Source organism: Hyla sarda, chromosome 2, assembly GCF_029499605.1.
Source record: "Hyla sarda isolate aHylSar1 chromosome 2, aHylSar1.hap1, whole genome shotgun sequence".
NCBI classification, from domain to species: domain Eukaryota; kingdom Metazoa; phylum Chordata; class Amphibia; order Anura; family Hylidae; genus Hyla; species Hyla sarda.
The window spans coordinates 42,315,707-42,330,038 of NC_079190.1; the positions used below are offsets into that span (position 1 = coordinate 42,315,707).

Here is a 14,332-nt window from a genome sequence, read left to right on the forward strand (position 1 = left end):
ACGAATTTTCGTCATTAAGAATATATATCACTATATTCAAAATATTCACGAAATCGTGTGCCGATATTCGCAGGAAAAATTAGCATTTTGAATATTCGCGCTCAACACTAATCTGTATATATATATTTTTTTATTTTATTTTAGGTAATCAGCAGTCGGTGTCCAACCCCCGATATATTGGAGCGTATCTGGAGCAGTGACTAAGCAGATATTGGGCCGATCCTAGTATTGTTATGGTCACTAATGATTTATATAGTGAACAGGGCTACGATATTGAGTAGCGATTATGTAATTTATGACTAAGTTCATTTGAATTTTTGATTGCACATCCCCTTTTGTCCCTTGACGAAGCCCATGTGACACTAGATAAACTGTCCCAGGTGTAGAAACATGTTGGGATGAGATCATGTGTGCTTGTTTTCTTACTATAAAGAGATGCTACACGCCTCATATGTATTGGTGAAAAAGATTTGTATACTAGTGATCAAGTATTATAAAAGGAGTACTCCGGTGGAAAACTGTTTTTTTTATTTTTTTTAAATCAACTGGTGCCATAAAGTCAAACAGATTTGTAAATGACTCATATTAAAAAATATTTACCCATCCAGTACTTTTTAGCTGCAGTATGCTGAATGTGCAGCTTACAAGGATGTTAGTTACATGTGATAACTTGCTTCATTTGTTAGTCATTTCCTATAGTTAATCTACAGACATGTTAGAATTGGTCACTGGTGAGAGTCCCGGCAGCACTGAGACCATCTTGATGAAGGGGCTGCAGAATTCCTGTTGTCTTTATTAGGCTACATTCCCATCTACTAACTAGCCTATATTTGAGAAACACATATGCTGTGCATAGCCTATGATCAGGGGATACCATCAGCATACTGGAAGAACAGTATGTCAACATATATTGCAGCAGACCCTTAGTCTTGTTCATTGAGTTTAATGTACTGAACAGTATCTAATAGCGACTAAATTTAGTACATTTCTAAGTGTATACAGTTTGGTTAGAAAAAATTGCAGCCCACAAAAAAATAGATAAATAACAAACTAACTGTAAACACTTGTAAATGTACTTAACCTCTTGGGGACACAGGGCGTACAGGTATGCCCTGCATCCCCGATCCTAAAGGACACAGGGCATACCTGTACGCCCGGGTCCTGTTTACCGGGTTTAAACCATGCTCACCAGCAGAGAACGGGTTAAACCCAGTGGGTCCTGGTTGCTATGGGTAGCCAGGACCCACGGCTAATGCCGGGCATGGCCGATCGGGCCGATGCAGGGCATTAACCACTTAGATGCAGCGATCAAAGTTGATTGCGGCGTCTAAAGCAAAAGTGAAAGAATCCCACCAGCTCAGTGGAGCTGATCGGGACTAAATTGCAGATGTCCCGATCAGCTTAACGGACAATGGGAGGGTGCTACCTGCCTCTTCTTCGTCCGATCGGCCATCTACTGCTCCATGCCTGCACAGCAGGCTGGAGCAGCAGAGCACCGAGAACACTGATCACTGCTATGCTATGTCATAACACTGATTAGTGTATGCAACCAGAAGATTGCATGTTGAGCTAAAATTAAAAAAATATAAAAAAAAAGTGTATTTTTTTTTTATAAAACTTCATTAACCCCTTCCCTATTAAATGTTTGAATCACCCCCCTTTTCCCAATTTTTTAAATAAAATAATGTAATAAAAAATAATCATATGTGGTATTGCCGCGTACATAAATGTCCAAACTATTAAAATATAAGGTTAGCCAAACTGCACAGTCAATGGTGTACACGTAAAAAAAAATACGAAAATACCAAAAAAGTCCAAAATTGTGCATTTTTGGTCACTTCATATACCATAAAAATATTAAGAAAAAGCGATCAAAAAGTCCCATTAAAACAAAAATGGTGCCGATAAAAACTACAGACCACGGCGCAAAAAATTAGGCCTCCTATAGCCCTGTATGCAGAAAAATAAAAAAAAGTTAAAGGGGTCAGAAGATGACAATTTTAAACAAACTAATTTTGGTGCATGTAGTTATAATTTTATTAAGTATTAAAATACAACCTGGGGGGGGGGGGGGCGTGGCCTGGCTGCTGTGGTGTATGGTCGCAGGATAGTGGAGCTCCGTTCACCGGCCTAAACAAGCGACGAATTACCTAGCTTTTCACCAACCCACCTGGCTCCAAAACATCTCGTCTTGTCCCTCTACTCCCCCGCTATGCCTGCGAGAAAGAAGAAGCCTCTGCGACATCGCTCCCTGGCGAAATTCAGCTTCACTCCCCGGGAGTCCTCGGGCCAAGATGGCGCCGCTGGAGAGCGCGTAAGGTCTCGCTCACCAGCACAGTCGCAGGGCGGACACCGCTCCCCGGCCTCCATCTCCCCTCTGCGGCGCAGATCTTCCTCCGACACCGCGCTGCATGCCACCTCTGCCGCATCACCGGAGACAGAGAGGGGGGTGAGACTTACCTCCGGCACAGCCTCTGGAGACGTTCAACGTCCGGGCAGACGCAGCAACTCACCGGACCCACTACGGCAGGTTAGTTCTCCTACCCCCTCTCCTCAGCATAGCCCAAGCGCGCCTGACTCGCAGCTGCTTCCTCGGATCGCAACACCGGAGGGGAATGGAGGGAAGTCCTGGGCAGATGCAGTAACTGAGACAACAGACCCCTTGGCTGCCATGCCTGTGCTTAACCAATCTCTCACAGACACTGCAATGAGAGACATGCTTCTCCTGCTGCGTACTACCTTCCTAAAGGACATTCATAAGCTAGTTCATCCATTGCAAGCTGAGGTCCAAGATATTGGGGGTAGAGTGGACCACCTAGAAAACAAACTTGGTGAGTTTGCAGACTCCCACAATTCACTTATTGACATGCACAATGAAGTTGAGGATGATATAACTCACTCCTGAAAGCTAAGGTGGCAGACCTGGAAGATCGCAGCCGCCGAAACAATATCAAATTACGCGGTGTGCCTGAAACGGTCGCCCCGGCGGAGATTCCTGCATATGTACGTTCGCTTCTGAAACACTTATTGCCGGACTGCAACCCACAAGACCTAACTATTGACAGGGCGCATAGAATCCCCCGGCCGAAGCATCTTGAGGACTCTGTCCCGCGGGATATTTTAGCCCGTGTACATTTCTTTCACATCAAGGAAAGACTTATGGAACTGGCGCGGCGCAACAATGGCTTACCAGCGCCGTATCATCATGTCCTCCTTTATGCGGATCTCTCGGCGGCGACACTCCAAGCTCGCCGAGCACTATTGCCCATTACATCTGCCCTTCCTGCAGCTGACGTGCCATATCGCTGGGGGTTCCCGACCCGCCTTTTGATCAAGAGAAACAACGCTGTTCATGCTGTCCGCACGCTACTGGAGGGAGAATCCCTCTTGTCCTCCTGGAACATTGCTTCAGCTTCGTCTAAAGCACCTCGCTCCGGCTCGAAGGCACCTCTTGTAAACAAGGACTGGGACACTGCTTGAGGATGGTGAAAACTTCTTTCTGCTGGCATTACCTGGCCTGGGTGAACTCCTATACACCACGGTTTTCAGAGTGGACTCTGAACCCCACTCCTTTGTGGACGGTACTGGGCGGAAACCATCCGTTTTTGTGTGTCACGTTGTTCTGTTTATGTTGTTAGTGTCCTGTTTGTTTGTTATATGTCACAATAACGATCGCTCATGTTTTGGTCTGTTCAATATGTACTGCCTAGTGATGACAGGCACACGCTGGCTGGGAGGTGTGTCCTGTCCGAGTAATTCATTGTCTTTGCTACCACTTGGAGCGAATTTTTTTGCCTCTAGAGTATAGTTGTTAAGTTTGCTAGCATCAATGTGAATGGGCTCAACGCTCCGCATAAGAGGTCGCATTTGTGGAAGGAGGCGAGGGATCTCAAATGCGACGTCCTGTGCATACAAGAAACTCACTTATTGGTTAAGGATGCTCCCAGATTGACTAACTCTCTGTTCCCACATATCTTTCACTCCCATTATAGCACCAAATCAAGAGGAGTGGCGATCGCAATCAAACACACGGTGGCTTTCACAATGAGAGAGGTGGTCTCCGACCCGCAGGGAAGGTACATCATATTACGTTGTGTCGTCAATGCCGCACCGCTCACCATCGTGGCTCTCTATGCCCCCAACGTAGGTCCCCTGATATTCCTCAGAAAACTCTTGAAGGAGGTTCGTACTAAACCTTGGGGGTCTCTGCTTATGTGTGGGGACTTTAACACGGTCTCTGATCTTCATCTAGACTCTACTTCTATCTCTCGCTCCACTTCCACCACCCTATCTTCCTTTCTCCTTGAGGAAGACCTGTTCGACATATGGAGAGCGCAGCATGCCACAGAAAGGGACTATACGTTCCTATCTACTGTCCATAATTCCTATTCCAGAATAGATATGTTCATACTGGACAGGTCACTTCTCTCCACCTCTATTGCATCATCTATTGAATCCATTAAGTGGTCTGACCACGCGGCCATTACCTTGGACCTGGCAGACGCAGTCTCCTCCCCCATAACCTATACTTGGAGGTGCAATCCTTTTATTTTGTCTCATGCAAAATATGGGGAATGCTTAAATAAGGATATAGTTGATTATTTTTCCCACAATGCAGGTTCGGTGGCTGATCCGTTCATTGTCTGGAACTGTCACAAAGCTGTGATTCGCGGTTCCTTTATCAAATATGGGTCCCTTATTAAAAAACAGCGTGAGCAGCAGCTGGAGGACATATTACACCGCTTGCAATTAGCAGAGCAGGCCAACAAAACTTCACCCTCGGCGGCTCTAGCTGCTGAAACTACTAAACTGCGGCATGAGCTCCGCTGTGTTTTGTTAACGGTCTATGAAAAATCCTTTAGAAAATTAAAAGCCACCTATTACTCTCAAAATGATAAAGCAGGTAAACTCTTAGCTAATAGACTTAAAAGGCGACAGGTTAGATCCCGAATCCTACATCTCCTGCACCCTACCTCTGGGGCTAAATTGTATACTCCCACAGATATAGCAAATGGTTTTCTCTCCTTTTATGACAAACTTTATAATTTAGGTGACAACGCAACATCCTTGATAGATGTTCCTGCTCTGACCTCAAACTTTTTAAACTCATTACGCCTCCCATCCCTAACTACAGAACAGCTTTCTGACCTCAACGCTGAGGTGTCTACTGCCGAAGTACAACACACAATTAAATCTCTTCCCTCTGAAAAAGCCCCGGGCCCTGACGGGTATACAAATGCGTATTATAAGAAATTTAACACGTTACTTTCCCCATACCTGGCCAATTTCTGTAATAGTGCAATGTCCACAGGTTGTGTCCCAGAGGAAAATTTACGGGCCACCATTACTGCATTACCGAAGCCCGGAAAGTCCCCGGACCGTCCCCAAAACTTTAGGCCCATCTCGCTCCTTAATCAGGACATTAAAATTTACGCCAAGATATTGGCCTCCCGGATTTCACAAGTACTTCCACACCTAATATCCACGGATCAATCTGGCTTTGTGGCGGGCCGTCAGGCCTCTGACAATACCAGAAGATTACTCAATGTATTGGACTACTTGGAGCGTTCTGGGACACCGGCGGTACTCCTGGCGCTGGACGCTGAGAAGGCGTTTAACCGCCTTCGGTGGTCTTATGCCTTCGCGGCCCTAGCGCAGATGGGATTCGAGGGTGGGATAGTGTCGGCACTTAAATCCCTTTATTCCTGTCCCTCTGCCAAGGTGGCGGCTAATGGCGCACTATCTGATGTCTTTTATATCACAAACGGATCTAGGCAGGGGTGTCCGTTGTCGCCACTTATATACATTTTATCCATGGAGCCGCTGGCACAGGTCATCCGCCAGCATCCAGACATATCTGGGATTGCGGTTGGAGGCAGACAACATGTAATCTCGCTATATGCGGACGATATTATCCTAATTCTCACAAACCCCAGTGTCTCAATACAAGCGGTCAAGGATACAATCTCTACATTTGGCGATTTCTCATATTATCTTCTTAATGCTAATAAAACCCAAGCCTTGGCAGTCAACGTACCTCCAACGCTCCTACTACCTCTCAAAGCTAGATATTTGTTCGACTGGAAAGAATCCTCCCTTAGCTATTTAGGCATACAACTCTCTTTCCCACACAAGTCTTTATATGCCAATAATTATGCCCCATTGTTGACCCGCATTAGGGATGACGCAGAAACTCTATCGAAAACAGAGGTCTCCTGGGTGGGCAGGGTCGCAGCTTTTAAAATGTTTCTCCTGCCTAAATTTCTTTACCTATTCCGAACTCTGCCTATTGCTTTACCTTTATCTTTCTTTACTCAAGCCCAAAAAATACTAACTTACTACATATGGGCGGGCGGACGCCCAAGGCTCTCCGTGAATATTCTCACCAGGACTAAGAGGTCGGGAGGCCTATGCTCTCCTAACCTGCATTATTACTATATAGCCACTCTGGTGTCAGCGTTGCGGCAGTGGCGGCGTGACCCTACGGATTCTCCGTGGGTGGATCTGGAAAATCAATCGATGCTTCCCTTTCGGGTGGAAGACCTCCTACACCTTCCTTATTGGGAAGTGCCCTCCCCTCCTATGTCAAACCACTTGGTGAAAGCTTCATACGCAGCGTGGGTCCAATACATCACACGGTCCCCGTCGACCAGTGGTATGTCATGCAGAGATTTACCTCTTACATTTGTACAAAGTTGCATTCCAGACTTAGATTTGACAGGTTGGTTAGCCAGGGGGATAACACATGTACACCATTTATTTGTAGACAACTCTCTGGCCCCCTTTCGAACCCTTACAACCACCTTCCATTTACCTCAACAAGATTTTTATAAATACTTGCAAATCCGGCATTTCCTGCAGGGCCTGACTAGAACAGGGACCCCTCGGGATGCCTCGGCTCTCAAGTTACTAGCCTCCCCACTTAAGGGATTAAAGTTATACTATCTCCAACTACTACAGGATAATACATTTATAAAATCTCATCCCTTACGGCTTTGGGAGAGGGAATTAGGGTTCACAAGCACCTCAGAGGAGTGGCGTACAGCACTTACTCTTTTGGGAAGGTCCTTTCAATGCTCATCCCATTTGGAGTCGGCCTATAAAACTATATTACGCTGGTATTTCACACCTGACAGATTATGTGTAATGTACCCAGAAGCCTCTGATCGTTGCTGGAGGGATTGCGGTTTCAGGGGCTTGCTGTCCCACATTTTATGGTCCTGCCCTTTAATACAGCCTTTTTGGTCTACTTGCAAACGACTTCTACAAGACCTTTTTGGTAGACATATTCCCTGGTCTCCCCAATCAATCCTGCTTTTTCTCAATCTAGATGGTTTGCCGAGGGATTCTCAGGAATTGTTCTGTATAATATGTATATTGGCTAAGATTGTGATAGTAAGTAACTGGAAATCTCTGACTCTTCCTAACGCAGACACATTACTGCAGAAAATACATACGACTTTTGCATATGAACAAATCATAGCCAGAGGGGCGAACAAAATGCCTAAAAAAATAAATAAAATAAAATACAACCTGGGTATCCTTGTAACCGTATGGACCTGTCATTTTTACAGAAAAGTGCACTGCGTAGAAACGGGAACTCCAAAAAGTTACAAAATGGCGTTTCTTTATTTCACCCCACAAATAATATATTTTTTTTGTATTGCCGCAGGTCATTTTATAAAATAAGTGATGTCGTTACAAAGTACAATTGGTGATGCAAAAAATAAGCCCTTATATAGGTCTGTAGGTGCAAAATTTAAAGAGTTATGATTTTTAGAAGGGAAGGAGTAAAAACGAAAATGCAAAAACAAGTCCTTAAGGGGTTAAAGGGGTACTCTGGTACATGAGTACTTATCCCCAATCCACCGAATCCTGTGAAGAGGGGTTAAATGTCTTATCGCCGGGGCACGACCACCCATGATCTACTGCCCGGCACCCCAGCTCTCCTCATGCATGAGCGACTTTGGGTCCGTGCATGGAATACTATCTACCACGGCACAAAGCCATGGGGTGCTGGGAAAGGAGGGGGTAGGGAGGAAACATCACAGGCCCAAAGCTTCGTTGACTTTTCTCTCTCAAGTTTGCTGTAACTAGAGCTACACTTTAAGGTGTACCTGTCTACCTGTTGGGGTTTCAGTGCGTTCACTCCCCAGCTTGCAGCGATCTCCCCCTAGCTTCTCTGGACAGCACCACAGACTTCTAACAGGGCCGCAGGAGGAAGATCGCTGCGAGTCAGGGAGTGGGCACATTTGTGTCCACTATTTCTCAACACAGACCCCAGCCGATCAAAACTTTTGACATGCCTCTGTGACAAGTTTTTCTAAATGACAGGTACAAAAAAATAATTAAATATATAGTGAATGAGAAGACAGGAAAAGCTTGATGTAAGTGTCATTTGATCCCAAAGTTACCATATGAGCTTGTTAACAAAACCAAACACTTACCAGTTGTCTTTTTCTCCTTCCTCCCTTTGGCTCTGCAGGACCTGCCATGGAGTTCACAGGCCACGCTCGCCCAGACTGATCGGTTTTAAGCAGCAGAATTTCTTGATCTTCTCCGGCTCCCGACCTCTGCAAGTAAACAAGAAAACATATATAAATTGAATCCAGACCTTTAAGGATGTAACCAAAACTAATAGTTGAGGTACATAATAAATATTGGTTTGTAGGAGAATATATAAAAGAATATAAAAGAGACAGTACGAAAATTATGTCCAGCACCAGGATGTGGATAAAAATGGGTTTCTTTATTTAATGAAGACAGCTACATACATGAAATCCAAGATGCGTTTCACGCTTTCGCACTTAGTCATATGACTAAGCGCGAAAGCGTGAAACGCGTCAGTGATTTCATGTATGTAGCCGTCTTCATTAAATAAAGAAACCCGTTTTTATCCACATCCTGGTGCTGGACATAATTTTCGTTTTGTCTACTATTGGTGGATCCGCGCACAGAAGGTGTGTGATTGCTGGGTGAGCGGTCAATGATCTTCCATTTCTCTCTAAAAGAGACAGTGCTCCAAATACAAATGGTATTTATTTATTTATTAAAACTATAAAATGTATTTAAACTAAATTTACTAAACAAGAAAACAAATCGTTATATTGTATCCACTACTTAAAGGGGTACTCCACTGGAAACAATTTTCTTTTAAATCAACTGGGGCCAGAAAGTTAAACAGATTTGTAAATCACTTCTATTAAAAAATCCCGATTCTTCCAGTATTTATCAGCTGCTGTATGTTCCACAGGAAGTTCTTTTCTTTTTGAATTTCCTTTCTGTCTGACCACAGTGCTCTCTGCTGGCACCTCTGTCTATGTTAGGAACTGTCCAGAGCAAAGAGGTTTTCTATGGGGATTTGCTTCTACTCTGGACAGTTCCTAACATGGACAGAGGTGTCAGCAGAGAGCAATGTGGTCAGGCAGAAAGGAAATTCAAAAGGAAAATAACTTCCCGTGGAACATACAGAAGCTGATAAGTACTGGAAGGATTGAGATTTTTGAATTGAAGTAATTTACAAGTCAAACCAACGCGTTTCGGGTCAAAGATTAGTCATGGCAGGCCATGACTAAGGGTCTTTGACCCGAAACACGTTGGCGTGAAGGGACCCTCTTTCCATGCTGTCAACTGATTGTGATATCGCCTAATGCACTACTCTACCTGCCTTAATTAAGGAATTTTAATAAGATATCAATAAACTCTGGATTTTATGGTGCTGGCTTTCACCTGTTGTGCTACTTGTCTTGAGGATTGCCGTGCACTAGAGATCAGGTGAGCTGATAAACTCTTTCTACTATATATAATTTACAAATTTGTTTAACTTTCTGGCACCAGTTGATTTAAAAGAAAATGTTTTCCAGTGGAGTACCCCTTAAAAAGCAGCTCCCGACATAGAGGCTTTCACCCACACTCCATTCATAAACTAATTTCCCCAACAAACCTTCCCCATCAGTGATGTTTAATAGGATTTCCATCGCCATAAATTCATAAAACTTTCAAGGTGTTGGAACAGTTTGAGCTAAACATTTGCATAAAGTACTTAAGTGGCAGCGCTGGACTCTTTCTTTCTGAAGTGGATATTAAATTATTCAGATGTGCAGAAGGCGTTTAACATTTATTGCTAATGAATCTCACTGTGTGTTTCTGCCCTTTAACAAAATGATTAGGCTTCTTCACTTGGGGAGGGGGTATTATGAGAGCCGAGAGGAATAAAACGAAAATGGAAGAACACTGGAGGCGGGGAGGACACCGCCATTATCTTGTGAGGAGGAGTAGATGTCAATAGTTAACGTGGTAAAGATTTAAAGGGGTACTCCGGCCCCAAGACATCTTATCCCCTATCCAAAGGATAGGGGATAAGCTGTCTGATCGCGGGGACCCCCGCAATCTAGCATGCAGCACCCACCTGTAAGCACTGCAGGAAGCGCTGGAGGCTCTCAGTGTTATGCCTCCCGACCACGGGGATGGAGTATCGTGATGTCACAACTCCGCCCCCGTGTGACGTCACGCCCTCCCCCTCAATGCAAGTCTATGGGAGGGGGCGTGACGGCCGTCACGCCCCCTCCCATAGACTTGCATTGAGGGGTGGGGCGTGATGTCACAGGGGGGCGGAGTCATGACGAATATATCATCCAGCATAAATCATATACAACAAGGGGGAGCAAGTGCTCAGGATGTGCTATATAAAACTTAACTCTTAATACCATTGAATAAAATTATGTATTCTTATTACAGTGTCCAAATGAATACTTCTACAAATACAACCTAAACTTGGTCTATAATAAAAGAGATTACGGTGCACTCTGGTTTTTGCAGGGCCCAGCCAGCCCAGAGGAGCCTCACACAGGGGCAAAGGTCGGACTGGGTGATTCGGTGGGAAATACAATTTAATCACCCAGTATGGCACTATATGACCTTTGCCCCTGTGTGAGGCTCCTCTGGGCTGGCTGGGCCATGCAAAACCCAGAGTGCACCGTAATCTCTTTTATTATAGACCAAGTTTAGGTTGTATGTGTATAAGTATTCATTTGGACAATGTAATTAGAATAAATTATTTTATTCAATGGTATTAAAAGTTACGTTTTATATAGCACATCCTGAGCACTTGCTCCCCCTTGTTGAGAAGGAGAAGCTGGCCACAGTGACCACACATGAGAGGAGAGACTCTGAGAGACTCTACATAAAACATATAAAGCTGTGCTGGGCACATTTATTCTACAGTTTTGTATGTATTTACCCCACATTAAAGGGGTATTCCCAGCACTCGACAATGTTCGGAATCCACATAGAGAATACATTGGTTGTTGCCTGCACATGCATTCTGCCACACATTTGTTCAGTGCCCAATTTATATGCTTTCTTTAGATCAGTGGGGGTCCCAGCGGTAAGACCCATACCAATGAAGCTTGTTAATTCCTATTCTACAGATACAAATATATATTGATGTTGGGCATACCCTTGTGCCAAACTTTTCCTGAACACTGACACCCTATATTTAGCAATTTAGCCATCAACATCAGATCAGTGAGGGGCGGATTCCCGATACTGGTCAGCTAACTCAAGAGTAGTGCTCCCACGAGTGCTGCAGCCCCTACAATGTTTACCAGGAAGAGTGACATACATGTGGTAGTGGCTGTACTAGTAATGCTGCACTCTACAGCTCCATCCTATTTAAAGGGGTACTCCAGTAGAAATGTTTTTTTTATATCAACTGATGCCAGAAACAAACAGATTTGTAAATGACAATTTGTCTACTGAAGAAGGGGTCGGATTAAGTACCCTGAAACGCGTCTAAAGTTATCTATATCTTCTGAATACAGCACTAAAAAGAAGCACTGCTGCCCGGCTACAATTTGTACTGAAGTACCGACTTTACCACATTGCACAAGATTCAACCTACCACATCTGATCCTCTGATTTGTGTTTGGGAATGCTGCCAGACTACCACGAGTCTCCTGCCGGAGCAACATCTTTATTTGCCTCCTGGGAAATTGCTCCATACAATATCCACGGAGCCAACAGCTGCCCGCACCAGAGAGAGAGCACCTTCAGCGCCCGCACTGTTACATCAGCCGCAGGACTTTCCATCAGGTCCGTCACAGCACCGCGGCCGGAGGGAAATATCATTTTACAATTGCCTAGAAGGACACGCTTAGTCACATATAGGACTATTAAGTGTTGGGACTACAGTCATTAATCTATTAACACTCCATGCCGGACTATCAGCAAGATTTTATGCCGAACTATCAGAACATCTTAGCCACAGCTACAACACATTCACAACTAGTGCTTTGAGAATCAACTACAGTGTTTCACATTATTTCTACCATTAGGGCCCAATGGTAGATAGATAATATCTTAGTGCATAATTCATTTTACATTTTATTTAATGTATTTTATTTGTGAATTATTGTCTAATAGTATTATATGCTCTTATATTGTTATACAATTTGTGTAATACATTTTATATCATTTTCAGACCATTTGTTCTTATTGTGTACCATTTGGGTTGGTAAAATCCTTGAGGTATGGTTAATGCTTTTTAATATTTTATTTTCATTATTGGTCGGTGAGGATCGACTTTATTAACCATATATACCTCAGATTTTTGGTTGTGAGCTGCAAACACAATTCTTTCTTCCTAGATTTATAAATGACTTATTAAAATATCTTAAACCTTCCAGTACTTAGCTGCTGTATGCTCCACAGGAAGTTCTTTTCTTTTTTAATTTCTTTTCTGTCTGACCACAGTGCTCTCTGCTGACACCTCTGTCCATGTTAGGAACTATCCAGAGCAGCAGAAAATCCCCATAGCAAACCTCACCTGCTCTGGACAGTACCTGACATGGACAGAGGTGTCAGCAAAGAGCACTGTGGTCAGAAAGAAAAGAAATTCAAAAAGAAAAGAACTTCCTGTGCAGCATACAGCAGCTGATAAGTACTGGATGGATTAAGATTTTTAAATAGAAGTAATTTACAAATCTGTTTAACTATCTGACACAAGGTGATTTAAAAAAATAAAAAATAAAAGAAAATTCCACTGGAGTACTTCTTTATGGTAATAGGACTGAGGCTGAGTTCACCACATGTCTGTCAGTCAATCTAGAGCCTGCCCTATCAAAAAAAAAAAAAAAAAATATATATATATATATATATATATATATATATATATATATATATATATATATATTTATTTATTTTTTGCTCAAAAAGCCTCTTCAATGATTCTGCTATGAATTAAACTCGATCATAGGGGAAAAAAAAGAAAACTCCTATTGTCACCAGTTTTACATTGTAGGAAACAAATATCTATCTCTAGTTCAACATAATCTACCTAAAAGTATCAAGAAACATTTAAAATACATAAACACTAAAATGAATACAGACTTAGAAAGGAATAAATGACCCTTCTGCAGTATGGCGGACACAGCTTTGCCTCGAGGACCAGAAAATCAATGAAGAGACTCTCCAGTAAAGAGGTGAGCACTTTGGATGGCGTGAAGAAATGAACATGTGCTACTCGCCATCAGAGAGGGTGCTTAGTATGCCAGGAAAGGAGGCCGCAGACACAGTGCATGTAATATTACACCAGAGACAAGATACAAGAACACTTGGGAGAAGGCGCAGACAGAACACTGACAATAGCTGCCGAGATTGAAGAATTATCCGATAAAAATGCTCCCGCTTTTATTCTATTTTCCAATAACCCGCTGTCCTCCCCGCTGACTTTGTGCACACAGTTTTCCCTCTGGAAACTTGTTAAAAAAAATACAAAAAAAAAAAAAACTGTGAAGCTCCAACACAATAAGAAAAAAGTGTCTGCTTTAGATTTCACCGAGCTTATCTAAAAAGAGGGAAAAAAAATTAAATCCATTCCGGGACACGCCAATCTAATCGCTGGTTGCGACACTATTTTATCACGGCAATAACCGTTAAGACCACAGACAATATTTGTGGCTCACATCTGTAATATCTTACATCTTAAATGTCAAAGGTCATTATTAGGTTTGCCTTTGTAAATAATTTCTCATAATAAATCTACATAAAACATTTATTATCTAAACAAATGGCTTTAAAACAAACCTGTCATCAGGTTATTCAGGTATAAAGTAAGGACATAGCTGTAAAGAGCTGTGGACCCTGAATCCGTACATACCTCTCATTGGTTAATAGACACCGCCAATGCACAGAAATCAAAGAGATTGTTAAAGAGCTATGCAAATTAGACTCTGGAGTCCACTGGGCGTTCCCCTCAGCTGCACAGTTCGGCCTTCACCATTAGTCCCTCCCCTCTGGGCGTTGGTCACCTCCTCTACCCTCCTGATTGACA

The 14,332-nt window shown here is 43.2% G+C and overlaps 1 protein-coding gene across 2 annotated transcripts in view; it reads right to left on the minus strand.

Annotated features, from left to right (window-relative positions):
• CWF19L2 (CWF19 like cell cycle control factor 2) overlaps positions 1 to 14,332 on the minus strand; it is a 177,414-nt gene that overhangs the window by 83,004 nt on the left and 80,078 nt on the right. For both annotated transcript variants that reach the window (XM_056561619.1, XM_056561620.1), the window contains exon 11: positions 8,448 to 8,573. In XM_056561619.1, coding sequence (XP_056417594.1) covers positions 8,448 to 8,573 — 126 coding nt within the window. The remainder of the gene's footprint in view (positions 1 to 8,447; positions 8,574 to 14,332) is intronic.